Below are 27,854 nucleotides of genomic sequence, written 5' to 3' on the forward strand. Positions count from 1 at the left end.
CTTTGGCCCAAATGAGGACCTTGGAAAAGGATCAGCTTCTTCGGCAGACCCAATGTCCTCACAAGTTGCATGGCAATTTCGAGAGAGAATAATTCTTATGGGACCCCATGAAGCTGCACCCACATTTCTACCTTATCAAACAATCAATTTTCCTCATCACACCATTTTTCTAACACATGTAAATTACCATCCACAGACCATGGTCCCTCCTCCAACATGTTGGTTAAGTCCAACGGGTGATGAAAGTGAAAAATATACCGATCCTCTTGCATAGTAGAGACTTCAACCTTATACTTTGCATTCCATATAGAAACGAGACTTTCTGTGACTGTTTGGCGGCGATAGGGCTTACCAGAGACGATCTGACCCAGTAGGACGTGATCCCAGTTCTGATTTACTAAGCCATCAAACTCTTCCTCAAGGAAGAAATCGTCATCATCCGAATCAGTAGGTGAGTAATCTGGCCGCGGTGCAAATTGAGAAGAAGTACGTGAGTTGGATGCTTCACTCATGATGAGAAGATGAGAGGAAAGGGAGAAAACAAAATAAACATGAACAAGCCAGATTATCAAAGAGGTACGCACATGACAGAGAAACTCTTAAAAAGAAACTTAACACCACCGTATTCCTAGTGGTGGAGGGAGAGGGAGAGAAGAGTTGTTGAGGAGTTGGGTAGCATACACAAAGTTGTCAATGGTTCTAGTCATTTGTTAAAAGCGTCTGATATCTCTGTAATCGTTCCCAACAAAAATGCTGTTTAGGTTGGAAATCAAAACCCAAAAAGAATGTAGGTGATTCATTTTACCTCTTATTGAAGAATTCAATGTGAGTCTTGAGAGGTTCATAAGGGACATTAATATTCATATAATATAGAATCTTTGAAAAAGACTTTCCTCCCTAAGAAAGAAAGGATTTACTATCTTCTTCGCTACACCTAACAAAGAAGAAACACTTGAGCGTGAGCTGATCTACGACCAAATAAGCATACCCTACTGGCGTGTCCAACCTTTCCCTTTATTTTATTATAAAACATTAGATACATAAGAGAATCCTTCACCAGTTTCCTAGTTGGAGACAATTTCAATTTAGTGCAGTCTATTTATGCATGTAATTGTAAACTATTCTCAGTTGATTAGAACGAATTGAGTTGAGTTGTAGCTTGTGGAGCCAAGGTTAGCCATGCATTTCTCCCTCTAAACCCCCCTCTTTCTAATTCTCCTTGATTTCAATCGTGCTGATCCTTTTTAGTTATCTTTATTTTTTTGTTATTCTTCTTATGAAAGACGCTACCTGGTCGCATGGCCTACATGGCCCCTACGTCTATACAAAAAACCACCTTGCCCCCATGAAAATACCACCCTGCCACCATAGAAAGATAAAAATCCCACCCAAGTTGGTGCTTGCACATGCATTACCATTGGCCAGCGCACAAGTGCAGGCTCTAGAGGCCCAGGCAACGTTCTCTTGCCCATTTGTCTAATACATTTTACTTTGTTTCTACCGCTTATTTTCTTCCTTGCTCAATTATTTTTCTTTTGGTGGAACAATCTCCTTGGGGGAGCACAAGGGGCTCCACTCACATGCCACATCCAATGAGAGCGCACATTGGCATCTTAGGGGGCGGGATGATCATTTCACCCCCATTGTGTCTCGGTATGGCCTGCCCCCACTTCCCCCTTCCCACCAACAAAACGTTTTCCCTGTTACATATTTCTATCATAGTGTTGAGAAGAATTTGTTAAAACTGTCGTCATAGAAGCATTCTACCTGGGATTCTGGGTACGAGTTCATTCTTTAGGATGATCCATGCCCTAGAGTCTCATCCCTTAAAACCTTCCTTCTAGTGAGAATCATATTGAGACTCAGCCCTGGTTTGTCTTCTATCAGAACTGGTTTCAGAAATTTGTTTGCAAATTAATAGTGGCCTGTAGGAACTTAGTTTTAATCCTCAAGCTGAATTTAATAGTCTTACAAGAGGAACTAGAACAACCACAAGGGTAGTTCAGTTCCGTGATTTGCTTGTGATCGGGAAGTTGAAGGGTTGAACACAACCTGTCAATTACAAAATAAGTGCTTCTTGTCCCTGATATGAACAAACCCTTATATTCTAAATTTACATCTATTTACGGGCAACAAGAGGATGCCAACCGATCGTGTAGCGCCTGCACCAGCATGGGGGGCCATTATGAGCGTATAAAGGAACATTTAGGTGAATGGAATTTTTTAATCCACTGGGGTCTGAGCAGTAATTTCACACGGTCCTGTGTCTAGACACAGGAACCACACAACCGGTTAGCATTCTTTTTCCCCTTACATTCCTCATGAAATTCCAGGTTTGTCCTTTCCTTCCAAAATTATTTACCCTATGCGCTAAAGTTCTTTATTCCTTCTAAAAGGGTCTTTAACTGTGTTGTGAAATTATGAAATTACCATTCTTCCCTTATATTTGGACTTGTCCACTTCGGTGACCCCATAACGACCCAATGGGTTTTGTGACCCGGGGTTGCATCAACCATGACAAGCCACTTGATGAAAGTAGGCAGCATGAGGTTTAACCTTCTGACCAGTCATGGTGGTTGCAAGAAAGACACCATGGAAGATAAAAAACATGGTAAGATTAACCAAGTAATCCACCTCTAATCAGATCCTGATGTCAAATCAGTATGATGATGATGATGACGACGACGACGATGACGATGGCAATGATGGAGTCGCTTGGTTCTTCTGTGATGCCTATCAGAGTAAGAACTCTCAGACAAACTCGAACTAGAGCAGCTGTATTTGCTTCTCCTATGATGCGTATCAGAGTCGGAGGTGTCTAATGTACTCAAAGCATAATTATGTTGCTTGTCGGTCCTATGCTGTTTCTTTTCTTTCATCTTCCTCTTCTTTTTCTTCAATCTCCTTTCCATGTCAGAATCCAAGCTGGAACTTGATGATGATCTGCTCTCATGACGAGCCTTGAAATCATCAACTGTCACAGATGATCGACTCTTGAGCTTGCTCTTTTTTCTGGAATGCCTCCTAGAGTTGCTTACTGAAAAATTGGTGAGCAACTCCGGTATGTTCCCACTGCTGAGGAACCCTACAAAAAGGAATTATCGGTGTATATCTTACAACCAAGCAATCCCCAATGAGGGGAAGTACCAGAAAGTCGAAAAATATGTTACCTCCATACTCGTCAAATATGTCTTCAGCAACTATCTGCTGGTTGGGGTCATCTGGCTTGAATCCACCTCGAGGAGGACTTAAACCTGGTTTTTGCTTCAACTCCCACTTTAAAGGCTGCAGAAAGATACTGCCATTAATTAGCTAGCAACAACTTTTACCAAAAGAACCACGCAGGGTGTTTACTTTCTTTTTTCATTGAATGTATAGGTTTACCAAAAACAGAAAGTGTATAGGGTTTGTAATTGCATTTAAGAAAATGTAAAAATAAAAAAAATGAGATATATTTCTAGCATAGATGGTGGAACAGGATTCATGTACCGGATCCCAGGTAGCATGGAGAAGGCTTGGTTGATTTATTATTTAGTTAAGACATTTTTAAATTTATTAAGTATTATGGTATTGGAGGAACAATCAATCAAAGTTAATCATCATAATATCACAAATAATCATAACTGACTTGCTATCCATGATATCCAGTCAAATTAAACATACGAACATACCACCTAATTAAAATCACACAAGGCATATGACTAACACAAATGCAGGGTGATGGTGAAAGGCTCTTGAGATCGGAATATTGAGTGTTGTAACATATTGGTATCCACCTAAACATGACTTGTTCTTTGCACACCAAAAAAGATGAGGGAATGAGGGATTGCGGGACTGACCTCAGTAGGATCAATGTGAGCCATGATTGCTGTCAAGGGATCATCTCGTTTTAATCGATTCTCCTCATTCGGCATTATTGCATCCTTCAAGGGACATTCACGATCACCACTTTGGTGACCATAATTCCCACATCTCACGCATTTCACATTACGAACTTCAATGCCAAATGGTTTTACCCTGGCAGGCAGACCAGTCTCCAGCCTGAAACATGTCATTACTTAAAAAACCACATATCCAATAGTACTCAACACCATAAAAAGCTTCGCAAGATTGCTGTAAAGAGACATCACCAAAGCAAGAAATAGCTATCAGGAACCAAAAGAACTAAAAATGAGTCTATTATATAACTAGCCACTTCCGCAATGAAAAATAGATTGAAACCAACAGTTCAGACCTTGCTCACAGCATCTATGAATTTATGGGCAAGTGAAAGCATGGTGATTGGTCCAGATCATCCCCATGATGGAATACCTTTAGATAGACTCCAAGCTAAAGTTCAGATGGTTTTGACAATCAAGATTTTCACTCTGATCAAATATTGACACTGAATTAAGGGCAGACGATCCCATCCACAAAAAGCACTTCAATTATTTATTCATTCATCTATTTCGTCTAGGAGTCTGATTTCGACAGTTGGGGAAAGGGAAGTATTATACCTCTAAATCAGGGAAATACTGGGAATGGTAAAATTAATAGAAATATGGAAAATTGTGGGGAAATCTACCTATTGTACATTGATACTTTAGAAGTTCTTATTTAAGCAAAAAGCCAAAAAATACATATCTAGTAGTGATTAGATACATGATGAAACCATCCCAAATGGTTTAATGGTTTCAAAACCTTAGTGGACGATTTGTTGCATACTTTTTTACCAACAACATAGCCTTATCCCAACTAAATAGGGTTGGCTACATTGATCCTTGCTCTCCAATCACCTCTATTTGAAATCATACAAGATGTGAGGCTTAAGCTAGGCATGTCTTTCCTCACCACTTCTCCTAGGGTTATTTTAGGCCTGCCCCTGGCTCTTTTACTTCCTTCAATCTGAATCAAATCACTCCTCCAAACTAGAACATCCCAACGCCTTCGCTGCACATGGCCATGCCACCTCAAACGACTCTCACGTACATAGTTGTCAAGGCGACCTAAGGCGGTGGAGGGATGCCTAAGTGCTTAGGCAACAAGGCATTCGGCTAGGCGTTGCCTAGGCGACCAAGGCACCCAAGTGTTATTTTTTATTTCCCCTCTTTTCTAACATTATTTAGTATGCTACAATATGTACCTTATTTCATAAAAAATCAACATTAAGCCACATCAAGTCATAAAAAATCAATATTAGGCAACATCAAGTCATAAAAAATCAACATTAAGTCACATCAAGTAATAAAAAATCAATATTAAGCCACATAAAGTCATCAAAAAATCAACATAGAACTAGAAGACATCAAAACTGAAGAAGCAAGCTATTGAAAGTTTTAAACAATCAAAACAATTTGGTTTATACTGTTCTTAGAAAATATGATCTTATCCATAAGTAATTAAATTGCTCTCGATTTAGAGAAATGTTCTTATTCTTTAAGAAGTTTGACTGATCAAATGATTTTATTTTTACATGAGACTTTTTGTATTAGGTAGAACACAAAACTAGCTTTCCAAGATATCCAAGATTGCTTAAATCTGATTTATATTGAAGGATTTATGTTTTGGTCAAACCTTATTTGGTGTGCACAAATGAATATCTTACCCCACTTTGGGTTTTCAGCAATGTTTTACCATATTAAGATTTATGGAATTTTTAGATTTGAGAAAAAACCCAGTATTAGAAAATTGAAAATTTCACCTACCGTAAAAAATCCAGTTTTTGTTCTTGAACTGGGGGGTTAACTTTTTATCCTTTTGGAATTTTATTTTTTAACTATTTTTATTGGATTCAAATAGGGGGGTATTTGCTTATTTATGAATAATATCTTAAGTTCTGGTCCGATACCAATTAAACCAGTGCAAGGAGCCTCCAATAAGGCGACAGTTGCCTAGGCCCTTGCAGATGTGCTTGGACACCTAGGCGGTGCCTTGGCAACGCCTGGACAACTATGCTGATGTAGCTTATCATGTATCGGACGCACCTCTACACTTCATCCATCCTATTCTAGGGTTTAGGATGGTCACCTTGGGCTAGGGTTTGGATCGAGCTCTCCTTAGGATGAGGGAGTGGTGATTCAGTCCAAATATGGGCAGATTCTGATGGCTGGTTAGGTAGGTCTATGGGAGTTTTGGGAACTCAAAACAAAAAGGGGGAAAGTTAGGGTTGGGATGAATCAAACTTATAGTTGTTACAAAATTCCCTTGGCAACAACTTGTTTGATTGAAAAACTTGAATAAAAATTGAATTTTTAACTAGAACTTGAAGGAGAGCTTCAAAAGAACTACCTGGGCTTGACTTAGTGGGAAACTAGGACAAACACTTATTTATGCCTAATATCATTTAAGTAAATGTTGTTATTTCATTTACTTACGATATTATTCATTAATAAGCAATACCCCCCTATTTGAATCCAATACAATTAGTTAAAAAATAAAATTCCAAAAGGATAAAAAGTTAACCCCCTCAGTTCAAGAACAAAAACTGGATTTTTGGCGGCAAGTCCAATCTTCAACTTTTAAATGTTTGGGGTTTTCTCAAATCTATATATTCCATAAATCTTAATATGGTAAAACATAAAGTGCAGTAAAATATTCATTTGTTTTGATATCTAAAAAAATATTTTTATTCAGAAGCAATTTTTACAGCATTCACGTATACCAAATAAGGTTGGACAGAAACATAACTCCTTCAATATAAATCCGATTTTTTACATATCAAAACAAATGAATATTTCACTACACTTTTGGTTTTTAACAATGTTTTACCATATTATGATTTATAGAATATATAGATTTGATAAAACCCCAAACATTTAAAAGTTGAAAATTGCATCTACCGCCAAAAATCCAATTTTTGTTCTTGAACTGAAAGGGGTCGACTTTTTATCCTTTTGAAAATTGTCTTTTTAACTATTTTTATTGGATTCAAATATGGGGTATTTGATTATTTATGAATAATACTGTAAGCACATGAAATAAAAACATTTACTTAAACGATATTAAGCACAAATAAGTGTTTGGCTTTGTTTCCAGCATAAATAAGTGTCTGTCCTAGTTTCGAGCCAGGTTTCCTCAAGCTTTGATGGGCATAAGTGTCGAAACTTGCGAAATTACCAACATCTCGGTCGAAAAAAGTCGAAACTGGTTGAAACCATAGAAACCTGTGACTTTTTAAACTCCACTCATAACTCGTCTCGGTTTTTTGCGAAACTGAGATATCTCGGTCGAAACCAGCGGTTTTGATCGAGATTTAGAACCATGCTACCAACTGAAGACCTCAGTTTTCTCCATCAGAACCTGCTGCAACTTCGAGACTCCAGAACTCAGCAACCAGTGATCCTTCTACGATCATATTCAAGGCATCTCGAGAACACATTCTGCCATTCATTCGACTGTGCTTGACTTCCCTAACTGCTGGCCAGAGTGATATCTTCAATAACCTTCTATTCTGAAGGCTGGTTTCTAATTTCAAGCCCTCTTCATAACCCAACATTCAGCCATCAGAATTGGCTAATATTTGGAGCATAAGATCCATTCAACACCTCCTCCATGATCCAAGTTTGGAGAGGTTCTGCTGGCTTGTTTGGTCTCTACTCCCTAAGTTACTAAATATGAGTTTACTAACTATTTTCGATCCTACTGTAGAGTTGTTCTTAGCTGAACTCCTTCACCAACAAAACCTCAGAAAAGCAAAAACAAGATCTGTGCAGACAAAGTAGACAGAAGCAAGAAACAGGTGAGCACTAAATCTGAAGCAGAAACAATAAGGTTCAAACAACAAAAACCAGAAACCGACGAAGAAAGATAAGAAAATATGAAGACAGAAAAATGAAGGAAAAAAAAACAAACAGAAATAACAGCAATTGGATGCCATGAAAATGCACAGAATACACAGACGCAGCATCTTACTTGGCCTTCCATCATCTTAGTTTCTAAGTCCTCTCCTTTTTTAGGAGAATGGTGATCAGCAAGAAAAAGAAGTTGGTTAATCAAGCAAAGAAAAAATAACAGCAATACAAGGGCAGACAAAGTAAAACATAAAGAAGAAATGAGGAAAAGGATCCATAACATGACGATGAAAAAATATAGAGCACAGGAAGAAATGTTAAACACCAAGTAGAAAAGACGGGGGAAGGACCATATGCTTTCTTTTCCAGGAGTGGCCAAAGGATCTCTTTAGGTAACGCATCATATGCTTTCCAAAAGATAAAAAAATCGACGGTATTTCACAATAAGCTCCTTCAGATTATAATGGCCATTTATTCTACAAGTTACAGCTACATTATCATCCCTCGAATTAAGACTCAAATACAAGTTACCAGTCTAAAAAGTAAAAACCATACAATCCTACATTACACTGTTATTTCCTTTCAGTACCCTGGATGATGATAGAAATCATAAACCCTTCTTCAATCAGGCAGCTAAGGTCCAAAACAACTCATTATTCTGGCTTCAAAAACCAAATGAACGAGTACAGCTAATTCCTTCTGTCTCTCCAGTCCCTAATTCTGAGGGCATACATGTTGGCTTAAGATTGACTACTGAAACCACTACGGAATCACTGATAGAAACCAGGACTATGATGAATCCTCACTTGATAAGTGAGCAATTTTTTAAGAACACAACAGCTTACTAACAAGATGGAGGGATCCACCGGAAATAAACCAAAATAGGTTTTGATCAAGTCTTGCCGAAAGAACATGAACAGGTAGTGATTGCGGGGAAATGAAAAAAGTTATTGGGTGGATGAAGGATCCCTCTAAGGAACCATGGCGGCACTCTAATACTATTAAACTCATTTGGCACCTCACATCCTGGTTGAAATGCTCATTCCAATGGAACCAACAAAGTGTCAATAAGCTAGCTGATGATTTGGGTCATTAATAAATACCTAGCTTGTGTTTCGGGAGTAGTTTTTGCTTGTGAGATCTATCTGACCTGTTAGAATATTTGGGGAATTGAACTTATGTCAATGAGGCACAAGTCTTCTTTACTTATAATCAATGATAGAAAGTTCAAGTTACAACTTACAATTATACCCTAAGGGCAACACAAGCTAAACCCCACTGGACAATTATACCCTTGTACCTAAATTACAACACTCCCCCTCAAGTTGCATAGATATCAATCATGCCCAACTTGCTAATTACTGAGATAAAATTCTTAATAGGTAACCCTTAGTAAATACATCAGCTAACTGATCACCCGATGGGACAAATGGAATACAAATAAGACCCTATTCCAGCATCTCCTTGATAAAGTGGCGATCAATCTCCATGTGTTTAGTTCGATCATGCTACTGGGTTATGGGCAATACTAATTGCTGATTTGCTGTCGGAAAATATATACGCATGGGCACCATCAACTGGTACTCCAAGGTCCTGAAGTAAACCCCTTAGCCAAATCAACTCACAAATGCCATGGGCTATAGCCCGGAATTCCTCTTATGAACTGGAACGAGCTACCACTGCTTGCTTCTTGCTTCTCTAAGTGACTAGATTACCACTAACATACGTACAGTAGCCAAAAGTAGATCTCCTATCATCAGGGCGACCAGCCCAATCAGCATCTGTGTATGACTCAATCCGAAGGTGATTATGAGTGAGATGAGAACACTTTTCCCAGGAGCAGCCTTTAAATATCACAAGATTCGGTACACAACATCCAAATGAGATGGATATGGATCATGAATGTGTTGACTAACCATGCTAACAACAAAGGCAATATCTGGGCGAGTATGAGAAAATAGATAAGTCTCCCAACTAGCCTTTGATAGCTACTCTTGTCAACCGGTTCTCCCTCCTTACTACGAAGATGAGAATTAGGCTCTACAGGGGTGTTAACAAGCTTACAATCCAGCATTCTTGTATCTGTCAAGGTGTCAATGGTGTATTTCCGCTGTGAGAGAGAAATACCTCTAGTTGAATATGCAACTTCTATGCCCAAAAAATCCCTCAATTTTCCCAGGTCTTCAATATCAAACTCCTGTCCCAGGATTTTTTTTCAAGGAAGAGATCTCCTCCATGCTACTCCCAGTGATGACAATGTCATCAACATAAACAATCAAAATGGTGATATGGGCATAAGTTTTCTTGATGAAAAGAGTGTGATTGGCATTGCTCTGCTTGTAACCAATGGACACCATCGCCTTATGAAACCGACCAATCCATGCCCTGGGAGATTGTTTTAAACCATACAAAGCACTGTTGAGTTTACAAATCTTCCCCTGAGTTTTCTGGGAAAGAGAAACCTGGTGGAATCTCAATGTATACTTCTTCCTCAAGCTCTCCATCTAGGAAGGCATTCTTGACATCTAATTGTTGGAGGTCCCATCCTTGATTCACAGCACATGATAGGATTACTCTAACGGTATTCATCTTGGCTACCGGGGCAAAAATCTCTTGATAGTCAATCTCATAAGTCTGTGTGAACCCTCTAGCAACTAACCTTGCTTTGTATCTACCACATTCCCATCAGCCTTATGCTTTACCACAAACACCCATTTTCATCCTACAACTGTCTTTCTTGGAGGAAGCGGCACCAATTCCCACGTGTCATTCTTCCAAAGAGCCCTCATTTCTTCATTCATTGCCTCTTTCCATTTTGAATTAGCCAGTGCTTTTTGCCACTGTTAGGGATAAAAAACAGACAACAGAGAATAAACAAAAGCATGGAAGGAAGGAGAAAGAGAGTCATATGAAATTACATTAGAGATGGGATGTTGGGTGCACATTCTTTTTGGTTTTCGAACAGCAATTGGTAAGTCTAGAGTTGGATCACTTGAAGGAAGAGACTTACTAGACATTTGGAGCACATTTAGGACTTGAATCCGGGAAGGTCAATTGGCGCGGAGAGATGGTGGTGGTGGTTCTTGAAGCGAGAGAGAGAGAGAGAGAGAGAGCAGTGAGGGGTGGCGGTAGGTTTAGGGTTTCATGGAATGGAGAGCACAAATCCCAAAAACGATTCTTCTCCTAGCTCTGAAAACCATGTTGGAATATTTGGGGAATTGAACTTATGTCAATGAGACACAAGTCCTTTTTATTTATAATCAATGATAGAAAGTACAAGTTACAATTATACCCTTAGGGCAACAAAAGCGAAACCCCACTGGACAATTACACCCTTGTACCTAAATTACAACATGACCCTTCTAATGTGATGTGGGTTATTGACTGAATTTCTTTAGTTTCAGGGGATTTTGTGGCCTAGTGCTCACTCCTAGGTGGTATATATGTCTATTCTTATTCTTTATTAACACAGCGTTATTAAAAATCATTTGAGAATCACAACAGTGACTATGTTTGAACTTTGATATCTATAAACTAAAATTACATTTACAATAAGGGGAAAAATGAAAAATGGTACAAGTGCAATAGATATACCGTGGAGCATTTTTTAAGACTGAAAATTCTTCTTCTGTTGGTAAAGCACGACCAAAGACATCTTTTGGCCTTGGCTTCTTCTTATCTCCATTTGAACGACCCATACCTTGCATGGTTTCTGGGATCCTGCAAGACAAGTTGATTGTTGGGACAAATGTAGAGGGGATATAACTGCCTGACAAACTGATAACACTGCCATTGTTCGAGTCTTCAAAAGGTAAATATTTTAACATTATAAGAAAATGAAAATGGCACAAATAAGAATTTAAGTAATACACTGCAGTGGGAGCACCAGCTGTAGAGTCTTGAGGGCTATTATCATGTTCCATCCTCTTCCTCTCATCTGCGATCTCTGCAGCTTTTGCACTTTCTGCATTGTAACCTGGAGGACGAACATACATAAAGCTCACAGCTTTCATCGTCTCCACCTACAAAATTTGCATTATTAGTTAAAAAATAAATAAATAAACCATCAATCAAAAATATAAAGTAAACAATGACAGTTGAGAATATGGGTTTTCAGATAATAAAACAGATATGAATTGGCTGTGATTGAAATTGAAAAGCTTCCATTAAATTCCACCCGCCTGCATAAATAGTTTGCATTGGGTTGACCAAGAAATCAAGATTTTCTCTCCCATTGTAGTTGGTTATTAAGGTTGATTTTTATTTTCTTACCAAAAAAGGTTGGATTTTATTCATTTATCTATATATGTCTATGTTGCTTTGTTAGTGTCTCAGAATCAATCTTTACCTTCTCCTTTTCTTTCTTGGAGATGAGAGCGGTCTGTCGGAAGAAATCCTGCTCCTGAGCAAACTGCAAAACCAACAGAACATAAGCAGAGAGAAATCAAATAATTAATTAAGAGAGAGAGAGAGAGAGAGGAGCGATGGTCAATGTGATGAGACCTCTTTGGAGATTTCCTCTGCACGACGGTTGCGTTGGGCGTCCGTCTGCTCTGCGATCCATTTGCGACGTTGGTTGGGATAGGAAAGAGGGTGCCAGGGCTTCTGGTTGAGGTAAGAGTGGCTCCAAGCTGTGCCCGCCTTGGTCTTGTAGTCTACCTCCACTGCCTTCTCCGACAACTTCTTGCTCAGCTTCCCTAAGCTACCACTTCCTCCTTCTTCTTCCATCCTTCAAACCAAATAACCAATTGATCAGTATTAATTTCTTCTTCTCCTTCCTCGTTTTTCTATTCTACGGTTCGACACGGGATTCCTTGGAAAAACACAGGAAACATTGGAATATTTTTCAGGGGCAGATTGGCCGATTCTAGGGCTTCTCGGTCTGAACTCTGAAATCCATTTCACTCAGCAACCACAAAGACAGATTTACCCTGATAAATATCAGTATATATTTTTTGGGAGAATGTTCTCTGTGCCGCAGCGCAAGCTGCACCCAGGCACATGCCTGTGTAGTGGGCAGAGTGGTCATTGCACCCACCTCCATGTGCCTGAGCGAAGCCTGCGCTGCGGCACAAAGAACGGCGCCCCATATTTTTTTTGGGAGGAGAACGATACTTGGGCACGTCTTTGTGCCCAGAGGACAAGCGAAATGACTGTCGCATTGAAATTCCACCTTTCCATGAGGGCGTGGTGGTCATTTCGTTCATCCCTGTGTCTGGGAGCAAGGGTAGCGCACCGCATGCACCAAGGTAGCGTTCTTTCTCCTATTTTTATCCTTTTTAATCATCCAAATAAATATCTATAATATTTTTTTGAGAAGCAGTTTTTTGTCCATGTGTCTATCTCTCTCCTCCTTAAAACAAGGGGGCAGAGGTGTCTTTTCACATGGGGAGGAGAGAGAAACTCATGGGAGTGCTGGTGTAGGCCACACTCCCGTACAAAGATCTTTTTCCCTTTTTTTGTTTTTTTGGTAGAACAAAGATTCTATAATTTCGCCCATTATTTAAAATTAGGTAGAGGGTTATCTGAGCAAGCGGCATAGAGGAACATACTAATGAGGTGCAACGGAATGGTTTTGTACATAGGAGAGCAGTGAGGTCATTTCATGTGTGGAGAGAGAGAGAGAGAGGGTGCCAACGTACCACGGGCGGGCATTTTACCATAGGTTTCTATTGTATCAATCTACCCTTGTTTGATTCTTGTTGAAGCATATACTCAGGGGGGGTGCAGGGTGGATGATTTCAAAGCATACTTTCCTTCCACTCATTAGATAGAGAAGATCACCAAGATTCGTGATCCACTACCGAACTTATTCCAATTGGCTCGGAGAATCTTTTCATATAGATGGGTATTCATTCATTGTTCCCTATGTGTGTTTGGTTGCATAATTCCATAGAAAGTAATTTCGTGGAATCGTGATTCTCAATTATTAAAATTGTTTGGTTGTGTAATTCCATAAAATCAAGAGAACCACCAGATTCCACATTTTGTACTAAAAGTGTTTCCTTCCTGAATTCATCTTAAGAGGTGAATTCACATATGAACCACCTGATTCTACCCTCCATTTAAATATCATGATTTCAACCTGAAAGCAAAATTTTCGGAATGCTCTAAATCGAGATCTTGGAGAAGCTCGAATGGAACTTGAACATGTCGTCTTCTTCGTTAGGCTCAAATATCTTCTTCGTTTGAGGATAATCTTCAGCGACACACTGGTATGCCTCTCTCTCTCTCTTCCTCTGTGACTGATTTATAGGTTTTTTTTTCACATATTCCTGCATCTTTGTTCGAGTTATGGTTCCTCATATGATTTTTTTTTTTTTTTTTTTTGTGTTTTTCTTCCAGGCTGTCTCCGGATCCACTTCACTTCCTACTACTAGGGCATTTGGTTAAGGTGAGTTTCTTCTTCTTCTTCTTTTTCTCTCTCTCCTGTTCTGATTTATATAGTTTTCAATTCAAAATTTATTCAATTGCAAACCAAAACTGTTTACACTTGTATGGCTCATTCGGTCTTTTTATTTTGTAACGAACCGGGTGAGAGACAATTATAATGCTCAATTGAAAAAACAAAATAAAGATGTGCCAAAAATTCATACACAATTCTAATGAAACAAGAGGGGCTCATGACTGAAGCCCATTGCAATTTTTCACAAAACTTGGAGAAATGCGAAGGGGGTTTGCTTGGAAATCCATTGTCTCTGACCTCTCCCTCACGCTTGGATCTCCATTTGTCCCATACCTCTCTGCTCGCGCTTGGAACTCCATCATCCTTGACCTCGCTGCTCACGCTTAGAACTCCATCGTCCTTGTTACAGTTTGGCTCAATTTCAACCTGAACCCTAACCCGAACCCAAAGTTGTAGCCTCGTGTACATTGTGGAATGGTGGTTGGGTGTTCGAATGGGTAGATGGGGAAGATGGAACCTTTGTGTCAATACGCCACCTGCTAACAAAACGAAGCATGCCTCCCCTGTGCAATTGCAAGGTCCACCATCAAATGTATCATTCATGGTAAGCAACCTTAATTGCGTATTGGGTATTTTAGGCATATAAATATTGATGGGAATGTGTTAACGCACGAAAACACCGATACTTGGGTGTCCCAACACTTGGACAACATGGAACCATCCACTGGTGGATGGACCTGGTCGACACCTTCCATTGACCAATGCTGCTATCATTGCAGATCTCTGTCTCTAGAGTGCGGGGCCCGGTGTCTTGAGTCGGGGATCTCGCCGTCACGTCCCAATTACCTTGTGAATATGTTTCCCCAACAATTTTGGTATGTAGGACCCACGTAATTGACCCGTGTACACGAATTCGGACTTTAAAATCAATTTTTAGTTAAACAACTCAAACCAAACAGACCCTTATAACCACTAACTATCTAAACCACCTAAAAACTAAAACCCATTCACTATTACAATCATTGGAAGCAGAGAAACGAAAGAAGAGAGGAAAAGAAGACGAGGAAGGAGGGAGGGTATTTGGGATTCCAAATTCTGTTTTGAGGTAAAGTTCTCATCTCTACCTCACCCTCTTTTTCCTTGATCATGTGTTCCTTATAGCAAACCCCTGCAGATTCCATTCTCAAAAATCCCAATTGTCTGTGATTAGTGAATTAAAAGTCAAAGTTCATCCAATTGCTTCCAAATTGCTAGGTTGCCCCTAAGTCCTAGTCAATTTTCCTCCTCTAATCTGTTTTCAGGCTTAGGATAAGTAAAATTTCTGGAATTAAATCATGAATCATTCATCTATCATGTCTCTGTAGAATAAAATCCTAAATTTGGATAATTGGGAACCAAATTCCCTCATGCATGGTCATTCCTATACTAACTTCCCATCATAACCCTTTCTTGAATTAAGACCAAGGAATTAAGTATTGGTCCGTGTCGTATCGTATCGTATTGGCCGATACATCTCAGTATCGATCGGTGTCGATACGATATAGATCGATACGTCTCTATTTTTTTTTAAAAATAAACTATCTCAACTATATCGATATGTATCGACCGATACATATCAATATGATACGATACGGTCAATACGTATCGATACAGCCGAGACATCCCTTTTTCATTTTTTTTTACTATTTTTTAGCATATCGGTATGTATCAATATGTATTAGTATGTATCGATATGTATCGGTACGTATCGATATATATCGATCGATACATATGGATACGCACCGATACATATCGATACGTCTTGATATGTCTCGACCCACTTAAGAAAAACATGGGTTTTGTTCATTCTTACCTGCAGAACACGAAACAAAGAGCTTCTAGCGGGAAAAGAAAAAAAAAACACAGTCCTGCCTTGGGAAAAACCCCAAAATCCATGTTCAAACCCATTTTTTCGACCAGATTTTTTTAGGGCTTCGATTCCTTGGTAAAAAATGATTCTAAAGGAGGTGGAATCAGAGCATTTGTTGCATTTAATTGTTTGCCAAACAACGGTCCAGGGATCAAACCATGGTTCCCTAGGGAGACCAAGATATTTATTCTTAGAGTTTTGCACGCCCTGGGTTAGCCCATGGTGTCCCATGGGTGCCCCATTTTAATTTTTAAGGCATCCCATGGTCGCCCATGGGAACCCTGGTACATCCCTATTAGGGTTTCTCCTTCCCTCATGTGTCCTATAAAATTTATTATCACAGTTGGGACAAAGAAACTCATCCCTAGTCCATTACATGGCAAGGGGGATCCATCCCTAACTCGAATGCGCAGCGGAAAAAGTCGATTCGAGTTTCTTTCGCATCCCATAAATATTAATAATTAATAAACTGAAGGAATTAATGAAGAACTGCTAACCTGGTGAGCCTCAAGTGTTGCTCCTCCAATAGACAGTGGTTCTTCCTCCAGCGAGCGCTCCAAGCAAACAATCTGAACCTCCAATGGTGCTACCAGTCCCAGATGCCCTCAAACTCCTCAACACAGATCTAGGGTTTCACAAACCCTAACTCTCAAACACAGGTGAGAGAAGCAAGAAGAAGAAGAGAGATCACAAGAGGGAGAGAGAGAAACCAAAAACGTAGGAGAGAGAGTGTCTGCTCCAAAAACATGGAGAGCTTTTCTTTTGCGTTTTTTGGTCCTCTATTTATAATAATAGGGTTTAATTAAATCCTAAATAGATTTAATAGAGCCCTAGTGAGAGTCTGACTCTGTCTCTCTCAGTCTGGCAGTTCTGTTTAAACTCAAAGTGCTACACAGGTGAAGAAGCAGAATCTAATAGGGAAAGTATTAATTAGATTCGTTATTTAATTATTAATGGATAATTACAATTAACACCAAATCCATTAATTAAATAAAGAGCCAATTAAATTAGCAAAGTCCAAATAACTCCCTATATGATAACAATTTATCATATACATCCCCCCCACTAATCAACACCATCATTATGGAATCTAGGGCATGTACACATGTACTGCCAAACCCCAATCCATAGTACATGTCCATATAAGAGTGTCTGTGCATCCGATCGGGTCCCGCAAAACTCGATAAAACACTTTATTTGAAATAACTATAAATAATGTATCATTTTATGTAAAATAAATTTTGCAAAACCATTTCCAAAACGCGATCGATCCGATTCGATCCGACCATGCACGCAGTCTCTATCTTGGTGTTCCCCAATCGGGCAGTGGTGACCGTGTTGGATAACTCCTTCACTCACAAAGTGTTCACGCATTCCCAGAACATCGGCTTTGACTCGCTTGAGTCTCAGTCATTGATGAACCAAAGAATGCGATCACACTTTGCAGTGACAGGGTTCCCTTAGGTACAGGGTATCGGTGACACATGTCTATCCCTTCCTACATCTGGCAGTAATACATGAGGGAATCGACAAAGTAGATTCTTCGCCAATGCACACATCAAACATGTGAGCACTCGCATTCGTACCCTGACATCACATGTCTAGGCATACCCAATGCGATGACCATATGATAAGGGTGCCCAACCCAATCCCTAGTCGTGACTACCATTTTAAGTATAACTTACGGACACATAATGCTCAAAAAGTTTATATCGCATGTGACAATATTAAACTAAAATGTATAAATGTTCAATACAAAGGTGAACCGGGTTGAACCGGACCGAACTGGGTTTGATGGACACACACTTGTCCAACAATCTCCCACTTGTACATCAAAACCAATTCCCCATACATTTTAAACCCATGCCCTCCATGTGTTTCTCAAACACACCTGGTGACAAACCCTTTGTCATGGCATCAGACACATTTTCAGTTGTGTCCACTTTGGAGATACTCACGTCACCCTACTGGATAATCTCTCTAATGAGGTGATACTTCCGCTGCACGTGCTTGTTCCTCTAATGAGCCCTAGGCTCCTTAGCTTGTGCAATGGCCCCTCTGTTGTCACATAACAGGGGAATAGGGCCCTTGACAAGATCAGGGACTACCTCCAAATCTGATAGGAATTTCCTCAGCCAAACACCTTCTTTGGCTGCATCACAAGCTGCAAGGTATTCTGTTTCAGTAGTAGAATCGGCTGTAGACTTTTGTTTTGCACTCCGCCACACAATGGCACCTCCACCCATTAGATATACCATCCCGGACGTGGATTTTCTGTCATCCTTGTCAGTTTGGAAATCCGAATCTGTGTATCCCAATACTAACAACTGATCAGATCCAAAAACCAAGAAATATTCTTTAGTCCTTCTTAAGTACTTGAGGATATTCTTGACAGCACTCCAATGCTCGCGTCCAGGGTTAGATTGATAACGACTTGCCATGCCTACTGGATAGCAAATATCCGGCCTTATACACAACATGGCGTACATAAGACTCCCTACTGCTGAGGCATAGGGAATCCTCTTCATCTCTTCAATGTCTGTCTGAGACTGAGGACATTGAGATTTGGAAAGACTGACTCCATGTCTGAAGGGAACACTTCCCCTCTTGAAGTTCTCCATACTAAATCTGGCCAGGACTTTGTCTATATAGGTAGCCTGTGACAAGCGTAGCATCCTTTTCTGGTGATCTCTTACGAGTTTGATCCTAAGGATATAGCTAGCTTCACCAAGGTCTTTCATCGAAAACGTTGTGGATAACCATTGTTTTACTGATGAAAGGAATCCTACATCGTTATCAATTAGCAATATGTCATCTATGTATAAAATAAGAAAATATACTACCCTCCCACTGATCTTCTTGTAAACGCATGGTTCATCCATGTTTTGATCAAAACCAAACGATTTGATTGATTGATCAAACCTAATGTTCCAGCTCCTGGAAGCCTGCTTCAGCCCATAAATGGACCTCTGTAATTTGCACACCTTTCTTTCTTCCTCCAAGGAAGAGAACCCCTCTGGCTATTCCATGTAGATTTCCTCTTGAAGGAACCCATTTAGAAATGCAGTCTGCACATCCATCTGCCAGATCTCATAATCAAAGTGTGCTGCGATAGCCAATAAAATCCTGATGGATTTTATCATCGCTACTGGTGAAAAGGTTTCCTTATAGTCTATACCTTCTTTCTGGGTATAGCCCTTTGCTACCAGTCTCGCTTTGAATCTTTTGACCTTTCCATCTACGCCCTTCTTCCTCTTGAAGATCCATTTGCATCCAATTGGCTTGGCGCCAAGTGGTGGATTGACTAGAGTCCAAACCTTGTTGGAATGCATCGAACCAATTTCAGAGCGCATTGCCTCCAGCCACCTAGTGGCATCAACATCCTTTAGAGCCTCAACGTATGTCATTGGATCATCATCCGATTCAACCGATACCATGTGGAACTCTTCCACAGTTTTCTCTTCGGTTAGAAGAGTTAGCCTGGTGGGTAGTCTAATAGTCCTCCCACTGCATCGAGGTTCCTCAGGTGTTGGTATTTTAGCGGGTATGTCAGTTGGTCTCACTTCTGAAAGTGACGTTTCTGAGCCATCTGATAGCTCTTTTATGACTACTGGTTCGGACCTCTGGGTCATCATTTCTTCCTCCAAAAATGTGACATGTTTACTTACAATGACCTTTTGGTCAACTGGGTCATAGAAATAATAGCCTATCATGCCTTTGGGGTAGCCTAAGAAATAACATCTCGAAGTCCTGGATTCCAACTTGTCTGTCTGTTGCTTTCGCACATATGTTATGCAACCCCATACCCTAAGGTGTTGAATATTGGGCTTTCGCCCCTTCTACAACTCAAAGGGTGTCTTGGCTACAGACTTAGATGGAACCCTATTCAAGATACATATTGCCATCTCTAAAGCGTATCCCCAGAAAGAAAGAGGCAGCTCACTATAAGTGAGCATCGTCCTGACCATATCCAATAGGGTCCGATTGCGTCGTTCGGATACACCATTTTGTTGTGGTGTGCCTGGATTAGTTAGCTGACTAACTATCCCTTGGGATATGAGATGTTCTTTAAACTCATCCGATAGATACTCCCCTCCACGATCTGATCGTAAGGACTTGATGCGTTTATCGAGCTGTTTTTCGACCTCGGCTTGGAATTTTTTGAATTTATCAAAGGCTTCCGCTTTCCTACGCATCAAGTATATGTAACCATATCTAGAGTAATCATCGGTGAATGTGATAAAGTACTCATACCCATATCTTGCTTGTATGTTTATGGGTCCACACACGTCAGTGTGTATCAACTCCAACAGATCTGTGGCTCTAGCACCTTTATTGCTAAAGGGTTTCTTGGTCATTTTACCCTGAAGGCATGACTCATAGGTGGGGAATGGTTCCACCCTCAGACTCTCTAAGGGCCCATCCCTCACCAATCTACTGATTCAGTCCATATTTATGTGACCCAATCTTAGATGCCACAGATATGTTGAGTTCACTAGAACTGCTTTCCGTTTCAAATCAACATTTGAAACAACATTCGTTCTAATAGGACAATCTAGAAAATACAAACTACTTTGCATATATCCGGATACCACAAAGGAATTATTAAAACGAATAATCAATTTAGAATTAAAGGAAAAACTATATCCGTCCAAAATAAGTTTTGAAACTGAAATTATCTTCCTCTTGAAAGAGGGTACATAATAGCAATCCTTTAAAACTAAACTAGCAGAACTAAAATTTAAAATAAAAGTTCCCACAGCCAACGCCATGGTCTCAGCTCCAGTGCCCATCCGAAGACGCACTTCATTTCTTTCTCGGTTCCTTGTCTCCTTGAACCCCTGCAAATCATTGCAAATGTGAACAGTGGATCCACTATCCACCAACCAAGAATTGGTCGGTTCAAAAGACAAATTAGACTCATAAAGAACGTGAACATCACATGTACCTTCTTTAGCAGCCTCTGTTTCATCCGGCTTCTTGTCTTTCAAAGTTGCCAGGTAAGCATGACAGTTTCTTTTCCAGTGACCCTCCTTCTTGCAATAGAAACACTTGCCTTTGCCTTTATTGCTAGACTTCCCACTCTTGGCTTTCAGGGTCTTGCCCTTACTTCCCTTTTTCTTCTTCTTCCCATTTGAAGAAGGCTTTGCCTCAGTTGCATTGACCTCAGCCTTGTCCTTTTTCAAGGACGCTTCAGCCTCTACCAGCGCATTAGTAAGCTCGGTGAGCTCCATCTCCTTCTCGGATATCTTGTAGGACATCCTAAAAGGTGCGTAGGCAGAAGTGAGTGAATCTAAGATCACATCAGTCTTGTATCGCAGGCTGAAATCAGTCCCCATGGATTCCAATTTTTCAAACAGATTGATCATTTTCATTACATGATCCATCACTGGAGTCCCCTGGGATATCTTGGAGTTATGGATTTGACTCACCGCATCAGAATGTGCATGTGTCAAATGCCTATTGAACAATTCAGCAAGCTTATCCATTTTACCCCCAGCAGTGCGTATATCCTTGACTGAGTCTACAACTGACTTTTTCAACGATCCTAGGATATAGAGTGATGCCTTGGAGTCCCTCATGAGGAACTCTTGCATCTCTTCATTTGCCTCAAAATCGTTCGAGTCGGGTTGAGGAGGAACTTGTTCATCTAGAACTGTGTACAATCCTTCAACAGTCAGGAGCAACTTAATGCTCCGGTACCAATCGACATAGTTTGTACCATTAAGTTTGTATTCGCTAATGAGTGTTAACAGATTGGAATTAACAGCAACCATCGTATATTAATCTACACATGCACAAGTAAATAACCATATGCTAATTAATGACTATTGAAAATAATAAATTGAGCACACACACATCAATGGTCTTTCATGATTTGGGTTTCTCTCATAATCCAAAAGATGAATTGGATACCTACAACCCTTGCATGCATAACTTACCCTGTCGGGAGTCATTATACACACTATGGTAGTGTGGACTAAGTTATTCGTCTCATGGGCTTCCAATATTTTCGGCCACCTGGGTGTCATGTCCAGATCCTGTCGGCTGACATATACCCAAGTCATGTACTTACCTATTGCATTAGTTAGAATCATGGAATCATGAAAGATGACCCACTGTCGCAGTGCCCTCTCACTATCCATACCCTAATGTATCTCGATAGAGGTAAATATAGATAAATGTGTGACAAAGGTCCTGACAATGTCCTATCGGCTTATGCGGGGTCATGTCACACACTTTCTACATTTATCTTCAATAGGAGGCTATGGACATGTCTACCGATTAAGACTAGTCCATATCATACATGTATTGTGAATAAAGAGGGATTAATTAACTCTCACATACATGGATAGATTTAAACAACATAATTAATCAACATTAATTAAAAGTGATTATGGGATGGCGGCATTTTTATCAGAAGCAATTAAAGAACCCTCCCAATAAAAATAAAACTAATAACTTTGGGTGCATTTATCATGCCATGGATGCCACGCCTCGATCATCTCCTCCCCCCGATTACGTCTTTGAAGTAGGTGACTTGCATCTCCATAAGCTTTGAGCACCACATGTGGATCACCATCAACATGCCCTGGGAGTCCTAACTCCTCTAAAATTACAATGGAAACCTAGAAAAAATTCTATACACTTTTCTTTCCATAATAATAAAGAAACCCCGCATGGAGAAACCAACCCACCATTTGGGCTGCCCATGGGGTGGAGTACATTTGTTTATAAAAAAGATAGGGGGAGAGAGAGAAAGAGAGAGAAGCATCACATCCACCCATAACCCCATGTATCACATACATAAACAATCCATCCATTTATTAGAATGCCATTCCCATAATCACATCATAATATAATTTCATGCATGAGCATTAAAGCAAGTAAACCAAAAATTAAAACATGGATTCCTTCAATTATTGAACCACCACATCGCATGTGATAACATGTATCCAAGCCCATAAAATTAAAATCGCATTTTAATTACAAGTGGGTAAAGATGGAATCTCTTCACCCATCATCATCCTCCAAAAAACAAAACAAAATAATAAAATTCTGTTTTGAAAAATCTATTTTTTTTTTAATTTATTGTTAAACTGGAGGGAAAACAAGGGGGGTGCATGCAGCCCACTTGTGCAGGCTGCAGGCACTCCCTGCGCAACCCATAGGCATAAGGCCCACGGACAGCAGCCTGCAGGCCCGCAACCCACAAGCTTGCGGCCCGCAGGCAGCAGCCCGTAAGGGGATGCGTACAAGGGTAGGTTCATGGGGGAGGGCGTGCGCAGAGGCTTAGCAGCGTGCGTTCCCCCCCGCATATAGAATATGATTAAAAAATTTTAAAATTAAAAATTAGTAATCACAACCTAATTGGATACATGCTTCAATAATTGGAATAAATAAAACAAACCAAATCCATCATCACATGGGTAGGTTGTTACACTAACAACCTCGTAACTACCCATGTGCACATGGGAAGGTTGTTACAACAACCATATTCTAACCACCCATGTGCCAACTTGCATCCCACTCATGATAATTATATTAAACTATTAATTATCTAATATTCATGGGTGGGAAAGGTGGCTTTGATACCACAATGTTGGCCAAACAACGATCCAGGGATCAAACCATGGTTCCCTAGGGAGACCAAGATATTTATTCTTAGAGTTTTGCACGCCCTGGGTTAGCCCATGGTGTCCCATGGGTGCCCCATTTTAATTTTTAAGGCATCCCATGGTCGCCCATGGGAACCCTGGTACATCCCTATTAGGGTTTCTCCTTCCCTCATGTGTCCTATAAAATTTATTATCACAGTTGGGACAAAGAAACTCATCCCTAGTCCATTACATGGCAAGGGGGATCCATCCCTAACTCGAATGCGCAGCGGAAAAGGTCGATTCGAGTTTCTTTCGCATCCCATAAATATTAATAATCAATAAACTGAAGGAATTAATGAAGAACTGCTAACCTGGTGAGCCTCAAGTGTTGCTCCTCCAATAGACAGTGGTTCTTCCTCCAGCGAGCGCTCCAAGCAAACAATCTGAACCTCCAATGGTGCTACCAAGATTCTACACGCCAGTCCCAGATGCCCTCAAACTCCTCAGCACAGATCTAGGGTTTCACAAACCCTAACTCTCAAACACAGGTGAGAGAAGCAAGAAGAAGAAGAGAGATCACAAGAGGGAGAGAGAGAAACCAAAAATCTAGGAGAGAGAGTGTCTGCTCCAAAAACATGGAGAGCTTTTCTTCTGTGTTTTTTGGTCCTCTATTTATAATAATAGGGTTTAATTAAATCCTAAATAGATTTAATAGAGCCCTAGTGAGAGTCTGACTCTCTCTCTCTCAGTCTGGCAGTTCTGTTTAAACTCAAAGTGCTACACAGGTGAAGAAGCAGAATCTAATAGGGAAAGTATTAATTAGATTCTATATTTAAGTATTAATGGATAATTATAATTAACACCAAATCCATTAATTAAATAAAGAGCCAATTAAATTAGCAAATTCCAAATAACTCCCTATATGATAACAATTTATCATATACAACCCCCCCACTAATCAACACCATCATTATGGAATCTAGGGCATGTACACATGTACTGCCAAACCCCAATCCATAGTACATGTCCATGTAAGAGCGTTTGTGCATCCGATCGGGTCCCGTAAAACTCGATAAAATACTTTATTTAAAATAACTATAAATAATGTATCATTTTATGTAAAATAAATTTTGCAAAACCATTTCCAAAGCGATGCGGATCCAGTTCGATCCGACCATGCACGAGCAGTCTCTATCTTGGTGTTCCCCAATCGGGCAGTGGTGATCGTGTTGGATAACTCCTTCACTCACAAAGTGTTCACGCATTCCCAGAACATCGGCTTTGACTCGCTTGAGTCTCGGTCATTGATGAACCAAAGAATGCGATCACACTTTGCAGTGACAGGTTCCCTTAGGCAGGGTATCGGTGACACATGTCTATCCCTTCCTACATCCGGCAAGTAATACATGAGGGAATCGACAAAGTAGATTCTTCGCCAATGCACACATCAAACATGTGAGCACTCGCATTCGTACCCTGACATCACATGTCTAGGCATACCCAATGCGATGACCATATGATAAGGGTGCCCAGCCCAATCCCTAGTCGTGACTACTATTTTAAGTATAACTTACGGACACATAATGCTCAAAAAGTTTATATCGCATGTGACAATATTAAACTAAAATGTATAAATGTTCAATACAAAGGTGAGCTGGGTTGAACCGGACCGAACCGGATTTGTTGGACACACACTTGTCCAACACTAACAACCCACATTCGAAATCAGAAGGTGTTCTTGAAGGGAAAGGTAGGTTTTTTGAAAAAAAACTTGATTTTTTTGTTCAAATCTTTGATTTTTTGTCTTTTATTTACTATGATTCATAGAGAATAGGTTAAACTAACTTAGTATTGCATTCTTTGTATACATTTACAAAGATTTGAACTCAAATCTTTGCATTTTTCACCTAAAATCGAAAATTGCATCCAAAATTTTTTTTTAAAATTTTCTTCCAAAAATTAAAACATATGCTAATGTATATAACTTATAACAATTTCAAAGTGCTGCACTTGTCTGGTTATACATTATTCACAATTCTTAGTGTATATGCATGATATATGACATAAATTACTTGTTTATAATATTTTTTGTGTCCAAAAGTGTATTTCCATGTGTATTTTGATCATATTCATGCATTTTTGCACCGATTGATACGTATCTCCGATACGATACGATATGATACATCTCTTAAAATCGCCCAATTGATACGATACCCGATACCGATACTTTAAACCTTGATTAAGACCATGTTCAAATTCTGTTTTGAGTTAAGGATTTAACATCCAAACCTGTGCATGCATGAATTGGCATGATAAGGTTTGATTTCTATGTGTTGCATCAAGAAATCGTCTGTGGTCCCTTCAAGTGTCGCAACCTACAAAAGGACCAAGGGTGACAAAGGAGAACCGATGCGGTTCTGGCCTAGGACTCTCCGATGCCAAAGTTAGATCTCTTGAGCAAACAGATGAATAATAGTATTCAAGATGATCCTAGATGGGGTAGAGTACCTTCCCTTTTATAGTGGAATGTGGCGGTGTGGAGAGTCCCAGTTGATGTAGAGTAGCCTTCATAGTTGATAAAGTCCCTGGGTAGCAGGCTTCCTCCTTGATTGGTTATCTTCCTGTGGGATGTAGTGTCACAGTAGGGTTGGTGTCCTTAATGGATAGACTCATCTACATGGCAGATAAGGTCCTCGGTGTTTGAGTCTCTCGAGACTACGGGACTGGTAGGCGGTGGCCTAGAGTCCTCATGTTGGTGCATGTCTTGTTGATGGCGGCGGTGGTACCTTGCTTTTAGATCAAGGTCTGTGGAGGTTGATCTGTTCCCAAGGTCCGCATTCGGGGGGAGTCCGCACCCATGGGGGAGTTCACGCCCAAGAAAGAGTCCACTCCTGGGGCTTCGATCCGCTCCTATGGGTGGTCTTCGATCCACTCCTGTGGGTGGTCTTCGATCAGCTCTTATGGGTGGTCTTTGATCCACTCCTGTGGGTGGTCTCCGTCGAGTCCCTCCTTGGTTCGTGCCTGTCTGGTTCTCCCCTAGTCCTGAGTCGGCCCACCTTTTTTGGCCCAGGACATGTGGTGGCTCCTGATTGGTTCGTGTGAATTTGGGTTCATCATTTGCCCTCCACTCTCTTGGGTCAGAATGCCCAAGAGAGTAGATTTACATTTTTGCCCTCCTAGGGGGTTTACTACGAATTCCTTCTTATCGGAGGATGTACTTGTAAATCATTTGGTGGAGTGGGAGAGGTTGTGGGTTCAAACCTCCCCTCTCACACCTTTTATCTTTTTTTTTTCTTTCTCTTTTTGTAGATATAACTCTTTGCCTCTCTCTTCCTTTTTCACTTTTTTATTTCTCTCTCTTGCTTTTTTGCTTTTCACTTTTCTGTCTTGGAATCTTCTCCCTTCCTTGCACTTGGCATTTGCTTTTTGGTGCCCCATATGTGTTTGTCTTTAGGTGGCCAAGAATAGTGTGATCCATCATTGACCTTGGCCCTTTGTTGGCTTGCTTGTGCCTTTGGTTGTTTTGCTAGCTGGCCTTGTGCTCACTTGGTCACATCCTTATGCTGTGCTCGTGTCTTGATCTTTGGTTCTTTACTTGTGCTTTGATTTTGCGCCCAAGACTATGGCCGGGGCTACACCTTGGGTTTGCGCCTATTTTGATCTACGTCTGTTCGATACACTCCTACTTGATCCACTCCTATTCTAGCTCGATCCGCTCCTCCTCGGGCGTCCTTCGATCGGCTCTTGTTCGGGCTCAATCCGCTCCCGCTCAGGCGTCCTTCGATCCGCTCCTGTTCGGGGCATCTTTCGATCCGCTCCTGCTTGGGCATCCTTCAGCTCTCGTCATCGATCCGCTCCTGTTCGGGACATCCTTCGATCCGCTCCTATTTGGGCGTCCTTCGATCAACTCCTGTTCGGGTGTCCTTTGATCTCGGGGCATCCTTCGATCCGCTCCTACTTGGGCATCCTTCGATCCACTCCTGTTCGGCCGTCCTTCGATCTGTTCTTATCGTCGATCCATGCCCATTCGTACTTGGTATGTATATTCCTTTTTTTTTTTTTTGGGTACCCTTCCTGACGGGTTCACTCATTGATGGTTGCAGATTGACATCCTTCTTCTTGTGTCTTCCGCTTGACTTTAGGAGACTATTGTCCTAAGTAAGTAGCTT

General features: G+C 40.4%; 1 protein-coding gene across 1 annotated transcript; it reads right to left on the reverse strand.

Annotated features, from left to right (window-relative positions):
• Positions 1–2,374: 2,374 nt before the first annotated feature.
• Positions 2,375–12,574, reverse strand: LOC122646642 (uncharacterized zinc finger CCHC domain-containing protein At4g19190). The gene is made up of 7 exons (XM_043840235.1): positions 12,273–12,574; positions 12,118–12,180; positions 11,640–11,791; positions 11,364–11,489; positions 3,840–4,041; positions 3,171–3,285; positions 2,375–3,085 (listed from the first exon to the last, which is right to left on the reverse strand). Exons 1-7 carry the CDS (start codon positions 12,495–12,497, stop codon positions 2,637–2,639), a joined length of 1,332 nt encoding a protein of 443 aa, XP_043696170.1. The 5' UTR covers positions 12,498–12,574; the 3' UTR covers positions 2,375–2,636.
• Between the last annotated feature and the right edge of the window lie 15,280 nt (positions 12,575–27,854).

This window comes from Telopea speciosissima, chromosome 11 (genome assembly GCF_018873765.1).
Source record: "Telopea speciosissima isolate NSW1024214 ecotype Mountain lineage chromosome 11, Tspe_v1, whole genome shotgun sequence".
Classification (NCBI taxonomy): Eukaryota; Viridiplantae; Streptophyta; class Magnoliopsida; order Proteales; family Proteaceae; genus Telopea; species Telopea speciosissima.